Source organism: Copidosoma floridanum, unplaced genomic scaffold, assembly GCF_036245765.1.
Source record: "Copidosoma floridanum isolate Cflo_tuat_1 unplaced genomic scaffold, Cflo_Japanese_pri ptg000007l, whole genome shotgun sequence".
In the NCBI taxonomy this organism is placed as follows: Eukaryota; Metazoa; Arthropoda; class Insecta; order Hymenoptera; family Encyrtidae; genus Copidosoma; species Copidosoma floridanum.
Window position 1 is genome coordinate 12,515,661 of NW_028321884.1, and position 8,963 is coordinate 12,524,623.

Consider the following 8,963-nt stretch of genomic DNA (forward strand, 5'->3'; position numbering starts at 1 on the left):
ATTTTGAAAGGGTATTACGAATACGTTATATCATGTGAATTGAATTTTTTTAAAGAATAAAAACTGCGAATAAACAAAAAGGAAGATTTTCTTTTCCGACAATATCAAATGTCTACTATACTTCTTCGAAAGCTTAAAATTCATAAATTACTAAATTCTAAAAAATCCAATTAGAAACTTATGCAACAGAAAGAAGATGTCAGTATTTTTGATAGTATGAAATTTATCTATCAGACTCATTCGCTTATAGAAAATATAAATACTGAACATGAAATGTACGATAAAGGTTTATTGACGCTAAACTCATTGGTACTCCGAAAAATGTGTGACCAGCAATTACTCATTGACAAAATATATTCACCGAAATGTAAACAAAGTATTCAACCACCTACTCTTATGGGCTACAATCAATGTGTTACATGTCAAGATGGTACGTCCTTCACAGTTCGTCACCCGATATTTTTAACGATAGTTCAATGTCGCGTAAATAGATAGTACAGGTGTGAAAAGCTACCTTAAATAAATGGTGTTTGTACAATGGTGACTTACCATCTACGAATTCACTTGAAGGCGTAAATTTTTAAACAAACAAAGGGGGCATTATGTGTATCACTACGCATAGTACTTTTTTTTTTTTTTTTTTTTTTTTTCTTATTCAACCGTGAAAACATCACTCGATACATCAATATCTATACACCGTACCCTATTTTTATTGAAACCTTGACGAAATATTTCTTATTACGCGTGTGCCATAGCCATTGCTAAAAGAGTTATCTCCTTGCAAATGAAAAAATTTTGTAATGAAAATGATTACGTAAATTATTATCACAACTCCAAGTGTACTAATTAGTACACCTCTGTAATTCATGACTGAAACTTTCATGCGATTGCGATTAAAGTTGCTCGTCATGAAATTTCACGATCGGCTTACCACGATTACGCTTATATTCCGGCATTCAGTTCATTAGCAGTAGTTGAATAACCAGCAGCGACGTAACTATTCGTTTCACCTGTTTTTTTTTTTCTACGCCAAAACCTAGATAGCTGCTTCGTCGTTTACCATATATTTTTACTTAAAGCTCACAGCTAATTTTATTTTATTTTTTTAATTTTGATCTCATGAAAATTATAATAAGTATGCAGATAGATTGGCTACTGTAGTTGAATTTTTATGGAAAACAAATTGTTATTTCCGTAAACCAAAGAAACCTGCTCAAACACTTTGGGTAGCAGTAAATCTATCAAAATTATCGATTCAAGAGTAAATATAAAAATATAAATCTCAGTGTCACCTCAACAACAAAGCCCCCTCCCCCAAAAAAACCAAACATCAACACCAAAGACAAAAAAAAATCTCTCTCGGTCAAGAGTAAGCTTTTGAAACCCATACACCCTTGGCGTCAAGGTTTCGTCGGCGGTGTCGCGCGAAGACGACGGGGAACCCGGAGCCCAGACGTGCCATCGGCGGGTGTTGGAGAGGCCGCTGAAAAATCCAAGAAAAAACTCGACGAGCCCTCGGCTGGAAGCCACAGGGGCACCCGCTACTCCTCGGCCGGACGTCATTGTCGAGGCTGAGTGCGAAAAGTACGCCGAGGAGAGCTCGACCTCGCGCTCCAGCTCGCCCGACTTTTTCGACAGGATCAAGGGTAATTTCCGCGACAAAATGGAGGACATTCAAAGGGTACTTTTTTTTTTTTTGGCTTCCTTCTTTTTTATTGGGGTGCTTGAATCAAAGTTTAATGAGATTGTACGAAACGATATTGGGTGTGCACAAAATATTTTATTACTTGAGGACACTCTGCGACAAAGGGAATTTTCCGAGGAATATGAGTAGACCAAATGAAATTAAAACTTGGAAAATAACACTTTAATCTCCCGAGTGGTTTGGTGGGTGGGTCTAGCTGTTTGTGTTGGCCGATGGCACTTTAATATTATTCTGACCTCTGGTTATCATCTGTATCAACCACGCATCGCTTAGGCAATATTTCTTATTTATTCTTAGATATTACTTATAAGAATCAATTTCATTTGTTTATTTTTTTTTCTAATCTCGTTAATCTCGTGGATTAATGCGAATATTGTGCGCTGGTGCAGTACTTCCAGAAGAGCAGCCGGCTGGCAGACGTTAACAGAAAACTAAAGTCCCAGATATGGAGCTCGGTCGTAACGATCGTCCTTGTCGAGGCGAAAAATTTGTTGCCAATGGACATCGACGGCCTCTCGGATCCTTACGTCAAGTTTCGGTGAGATTTACCTATTTTTCAATATTTTATACAACTGAGGAAAAAGGAAATTCTAGCTGGTACAGGTTTTTAGGCTCTCATAATTAACTTGAGCTCTTATAAATTATCACAATTTTCTTAAAAATAATAGACTATGGTAGGTTTCCGAAAAATTGAGGACAAACTTTTATTTTTCTCTAATGAACAAATACTAACAGAGACGTGATATGGCGTCAAAAACTTATCAGTCTCATAAGTGTAAGAATAAAAAACACTTTTGATAATCTACCTGACAAAACAAATAAAATAGACAATTTTTTAGTCGATATCCAGTTTTTCTTGCAAATCAATATTGGTTTAGAATTTTGGAAGACGTGCTCGTAAAGAAGGATGCTCTTAACGAGCAACTTGTTGCGCACGTGGATGAACTTTTGCCAAAGTAATTCAATGACTCGTTTTAAATTTAATGTAACTTCAGACGCACACGCTAGTGTTTTTTAAATATTAAGTTAATTGCTGATAATTTAAATTAAACGTTATTTTCAAAAATGAGTGTATAAGAATTAACGAAATGAAAAATAAAAACGAGTTTGATGAACGCAAGATTTTTCCGTCCAGCCTAGGCTCAGAAAAGTACAAATCGAAGGTGGCGAACAAAACGCTGAGCCCCGTGTGGCTGGAACAGTTCGACCTTCACCTTTACGAGGACCCGTACCTCGGCCAAGAACTCGAGGTGACCGTGTGGGACCGGGACCGCAGCCACCAGGACGATCTGATGGGCAGGGTGGTCATCGACTTGGCCGCCCTCGAGCGTGAAACGACCCACCGGCTGTGGCGCGAGCTAGAGGACGGTGCTGGTAGTATTTTTCTTTTGTTGACCATCAGCGGTACCACGGCTAGCGAGACGATCAGTGACTTGGCGGCGCACGAGGACACACCACGCGAGCGGTCGCAGATGATTCAGCGATACGCGCTCGCTAACACGCTGCAAAGGATACGGGACGTTGGGCATTTGACGATCAAGGTGGGTTTCATACGAAGAACATACTTTGATGCAAAGAAATTTTTATTTTTTTTTATTTTAGAAAAAACATCCCTAACGTGTTATGAATGGTTTCTGTTCCATTTTTTATGGGAGTTCAATAGCCTAGAAAAATCGGCTGTATTTTTGCGTTTATGAAATAATTCATTATTATTTTATTACTGTTTCCACTAAAAAATGTAATTTAGTTTTCACATTTTTCCGAATTTTAAATAAATATTTCTTTTACTTTTTTGGTATAAATCTCTGTATTTATTGTCCCTCATTATGTTTTATACGCTTTTTAAAAGCGTTTGGTTATTACTATTATTTTTTTTTTTTGACAATTTACATTAAAAAGAAACCAACTAACTTCTATTTATTAAATTTTCTAAGATAACAGTGATCATAAAAAAGTAAAAATAATTTTGTCAAACTTCTGTTTTGCTCAAATTTATTAATTAATTACTAATTTTTGGCGAAAACTGTTTTTAACTTTTACTATTATGTATATATTTTTTTTTTTTTCATAAGAAATACATCAACAATTCAACTAGTTTAAGTATTTGATGTTGTAAAGATATAAAAATTTATAAATATAGCTATAATATCTTTTTAATATTAATTGAAGAATAACAAAGATTCTATTAAGTAATCAACCATATTATTTTAAATTTTTGAGAACAATAATTTCGTTTTTTTTTCGATACTAAACGAAAAATCACAAAAAAACATTGTAAAATTTTTTCAACTAAAAAAACCTGTTAAAAATTTAGAAAAATACACACACAATATAATTTAATAGACAGTTTCATTGTAAAACATATCTAAATTACTTATCAAACAAAGACAATTTTTTTTAAATAAAAAAAAAAGTTTGTACAAGTACAAGTATTAACGTTTTTACTATAACACCTATAAATAATGTTAGTAGATTTCATATTAAAAATAAAATCAAAATTAATAAAAATTAAAAAAAAGTGAAACAAAAGTATTGAGATCAAATGTAAAATAAAACGCAACTTATTTATTCAAAAATAATTTTTATATAAATTAATGATCTATATTTTTATTTTTTCGTAAAAATAAAATAAAAAAAATACTATGTAGAATGGGATTGAAAAATATTCGTATTTTAAGAAAAAAATTTATTATCGTAGAGGTACCTATACATTTTGTCAGTTGAGTGACCAAGTGAGCGAGCAAGTGGGAAAAAGAAAAATGAGGATCTGGGTGCTATTTCGCACGCTTGAAAAGAGATTGGCAGCCGATGCCAGCAACCTAACAGAAAGATTATTTAAGGTCTTTTTTTTGTATAGATCGACCCGCTGACTTTAGGGTTTACGCTTGATAAAGCTTACTTCATCCAATAAAAAATATTTCTCTCACATAAACTTAAAAAAAAGAGTTGAAAAAAATAAAAACCGATGCACTTGCAGGTATATCGAGCGCAAGGATTGGCAGCGGCGGACTTGGGTGGCAAGAGCGATCCATTCTGCGTTCTCGAACTTGTCAATTCGAGGCTGCAGACCCAGACGGAGTACAAAACTTTGGCACCCAATTGGCAGAAGATATTTACTTTGTGAGTGACACCTGACACTGGCTGTTAAAATAACGATGCATGGAATTGCCGAGAATTTCACGCAACAGATTTTTATTCATTAAATAAAAAAAAAAAAAATTCACATATTTATTTGTATTTGTATTGTTTTTCATCAGCAACGTGAAAGACATAAACTCGGTGCTAGAAATAACCGTGTACGACGAGGACCGCGATCACAAGGTCGAGTTTTTGGGCAAGGTGGCGATACCTCTGTTGAAGGTGCGCAACGGTGAGAAGCGCTGGTACGCTCTGAAGGACAAAAAACTGAGATGCCGGGCCAAGGGTAACAGTCCCCAGATATTGCTCGAATTGACAGTGGTTTGGAATATGTTGCGCGCCTGTGTCCGGACCCTCAATCCCAAGGAGAAGAAATACATGGAGCCCGAGGTCAAGTTCAAACGGCAGGTCTTCCTTAGAAACGTTATGAGGCTGAAGGCGATAATCGTCATTTTCATCGATTTGAGCAAATACATACAGTGAGTTTGTAATATTGCTTTTGTCTTAACACATTTTTTTTTTTTTTATGAATCAGATTTACAAGGAAATAGATTTGATGGTGTGCATAACTAAAGTTAATCTTTTTACAATCGATACTATACACAATTCAGTTTTAATTTAAAAAATTTTAATTTATTTTTTTCAAGATTTGCATATGTAATAAATTCCTCATTTGTTACACCAATATTTTCGATGAAGCAAAAAGAGTGGGAAAAAAAATGTAAAAGGTGTAATCCAAAAAGTAATTGATCTCATCAACTTATCTAGGAGGAAAACGATACAGTTTTTGCTTCCAACAATGCACAAAGTGAGAGTTGTTTTTCTTTCCATTTAAATTTTATTCATTCGTCCAATCATAGGAGCTGCTGGGAGTGGGAGAGCAAGCTGCGAAGCATCATAGCCCTTGTGCTCTTCATTGTTGGTGTCTACTACTTCGAGCCTTACATGATACCGACAGCTGCTCTGCTCATTTTGTTCAAGTATTACGTGGTAAGAAATTAGAATTTTTTTCGTTTTTAATGCCTGAGCACTCGTTGTAACTGACACTCCGCTGCTAATTGTTACCTTGCTTTGCGTCGACTTTTGCTCTCTCTCTCTCTCTTTCTCTTTCTATTTTTATGACTACATCGAGACACTTGTATCTTTCTTCTTTCAATTGTAAAAATATTGTATATAATTGTAAATATACATAATATATGAGATATGACGTAAGCTTTTTACTTGGTGACAATTGTAAGATTCAAATGAATGTAATGATCAAGATGTATATTCAACTTTTTCAACAGTGCAACCAAAATATCGAGCCAATTGATAATTATTGACATGGATAACCAAGTGACTAAATGTAAAAAATAGCTGCATAGTTGTTCGTGTTAATAATTAATTGGTTAAATATTATATATTATAGATATTACTATTCACAAAAAAAACAATTAAATCAACAAATGTTTTTATTTGCCATATTAAATAAAATAATTAATTATATATAAGCAGACATCGGTACAGTTTTTTTATTGATTTGTAAACACTTTGAGTTGAAATTTTTTTCACGAAAACCTATTGTAACATTATTGCTGAAAAATATAATTTTTTCATTACTAATAATAAAATACTAAACGCAACCGTTTCTGTAAAAAAATAGTCCCTTATATTTTTAGAAAATATAGTTTATCATTGATTATTATAATAAACATTTAAATTATTTTAAAAATAATTCCACATCTAAAAAAAATTTTTTTCTTTTCTAAAATAATAAATAAAAAAAATTAAATTATATTCCTGCTCCAATAATGTACTATATTTTTAGAAAAAAATTTTAAACACGTACAAAAGTCTGCAGCTCAAAAGAAAAATCTATTTAATTTATCTTGAAATTATTGTGGGATGGGGCGTTAAAATTTCAAAAACAACGCAAATACACGCAACACCGGAATCTATAGTCAGTTTCGACGAATTTAGGTCATAATCATCACCAAGTAAAAACGTATCCCTGAAGCAAAGTGCATGTCATATCGAATAATCAAACAGATGGATCTGACATGTGTACCTTCTGAGTAAAGGCAACTGAGAGAGACAGGGCAGCTTTAACGCGCTTAACTCCTCGCTTTGCAAACAGGTAGCAGTTTTGACTGGAGCTCCTCTTCCCCATCAGATCACCGTTCACGTCCAAGAGTCGATGGACGGGGGATCGGATGACGGCCCGACCACCCCTGGTGACGACGATGACGACGACGATGACAAGGATAAGGTACATTGTATTTTTATGGTTTTTCAATTGCCGATAAATGAACTGTGGGGGTTCATTGACTAGGAGGAGAAAAAGAGCTTGAAGGAGCGTCTACAGGCGATACAGGAGGTTACCCAAACCGTGCAAAACTCGATCGGCTACATAGCCAGTCTGTGCGAGCGGGTGAAGAACCTGTTCAACTTCACCGTACCCTACCTGAGCTACCTCGCGATGTTCATAGTGATATGTGCATCGGTGGTGTTTTACTTCATACCCATAAGGTATCTCATACTCGGCTGGGGTGTCAACAAGTTTGCCCGGAAAATCATCAGGCCCCACTCGGTGCCCAACAACGAACTACTCGATCTCATATCTAGGGTACCGGATGACGAGGAATTGCTCAACTATAGGTAACCAACATGCAGCCTTTGTACTACTATTATTTGTTGTCACATAGTGAATTTTTTACAAACCAACTGGGATACGAGAAGGAACCCTCAAGTGGTCTTATTTTAATTCTCGTTGGGAAAATTTATTAAAAAACGATTAAGTAGGCTTTAGTAAATGGGGGATTTCTTTCCACCCAAATAAAATGTTTCTACAAATCGAAAATAAAATTTGTCTTTAATAATCGTCATTTTTTTTTTTAAAGATTAGTAAATGGGTTTCTCTTGGATCCCAAGTCCCTTAAGTAGAGCATTTAGGCCCCATCACTATTTTTTTACGACAACCTCCAAAATAGAATCCATGGTTTTAGATGACAGAAAAGGAGAAATAAGAATAAAAAAGAAAAATTAAACTTGAAAATTTTCCAGAGAGCTGAAATCAGTACCAACGACCGACTGCGAGAGCACAGTGGGAAGCGGTGGCGGGCACCCGGGCGCAGGTACGGGCTCGAGTCGCCGGGAGTTGCGCAGGCGCCATCAAAAGCAGGCCGCGTAGCAGCAGTACGTCCCGCGGCCGGACGTCGCGGGCCTCAGAGCGCACGGCAACCTCAAGAGGTCCCTGCTGCGCCAGAAATTCGACTACCTGCGCCAGCGCATGGGCTCAACCGAAAAGCCGGACGCGCCGGATCTCGACTGACGAGCGACGCCCCCTTTCGAGGCTGTTGCTCTGGTTGCTTCGAACGCAAAAGTTGTTATCATCGTTTTTTTATCGTTATGATAATTGTTGTATTCACAATCGTTCGTGTGGGTTGCCGGGCTTGTGTGTTGTGCTAGGGTTAATTTGGAAATCGACGCAGGCATGGACAGGTTGTTGTTCTTGGTGTGGTTGGTCCATTGCGAAGTTTGCCTCTGATCGGTGACGAGCCAAAGTTGTTTTTAAATATGGTCACGTCTGTCGTCGATTTCGGTGGTTTTGTTTATTTTAATCCCAATGTCAGGGGTGCTTTGTGATACCTGAAAGCTCAATTTTTTATGGTGGATACTTATAATCACAACAGAAAAACGATCGCAATTGATTGCTGTGAGCAGACACAGTTGGTTAATGTTTTTCCATGTATTCATGTTTTTGCCAAGTCACAGCAACGGTTACTAAAGTTACTGTAAACAGGTTTTTTTTTTTTTTCAGAAATCAAGGCTTATTAATTGAAATACCCGCTGTTATTGTTTCACAAAATATTCGTTGAAAAAATCTATCGATGGTCAAAATTGCTACATAACGCTGAAATAAAAAATTTTTTGGATTCAGATTTTTTTAATATGTATTTTACGTACAAGAATTTTCATTTAGAATGCGTCAAGGACTTAAAAAATTCCTTTCTCAGTTAAACAAAGTGAAAAAATAAACCATCTGTGTTTGGTTCAGAAATTGTTAATAATTGTATTATTTCTGTAAATTCTTTTTAAAAATCCCTTCTCACCCCTTAAAATTTAGAATAAATTTTCAAAG

General features: G+C 35.6%; 1 protein-coding gene across 1 annotated transcript in view; it reads left to right on the forward strand.

Moving 5' to 3' along the window:
- Mctp (multiple C2 domain and transmembrane region protein) overlaps positions 1–8,607 on the forward strand; it is a 35,549-nt gene extending 26,942 nt beyond the window's left edge. The window contains exons 7-14 of the mRNA XM_023392639.2: positions 2,095–2,243; positions 2,841–3,246; positions 4,683–4,825; positions 4,963–5,322; positions 5,704–5,833; positions 6,960–7,091; positions 7,155–7,480; positions 7,886–8,607. Of these exons, the coding sequence (XP_023248407.2) occupies positions 2,095–2,243; positions 2,841–3,246; positions 4,683–4,825; positions 4,963–5,322; positions 5,704–5,833; positions 6,960–7,091; positions 7,155–7,480; positions 7,886–8,012 (1,773 nt within the window). The 3' untranslated portion in view covers positions 8,013–8,607. The remainder of the gene's footprint in view (positions 1–2,094; positions 2,244–2,840; positions 3,247–4,682; positions 4,826–4,962; positions 5,323–5,703; positions 5,834–6,959; positions 7,092–7,154; positions 7,481–7,885) is intronic.
- Positions 8,608–8,963: the final 356 nt, after the last annotated feature.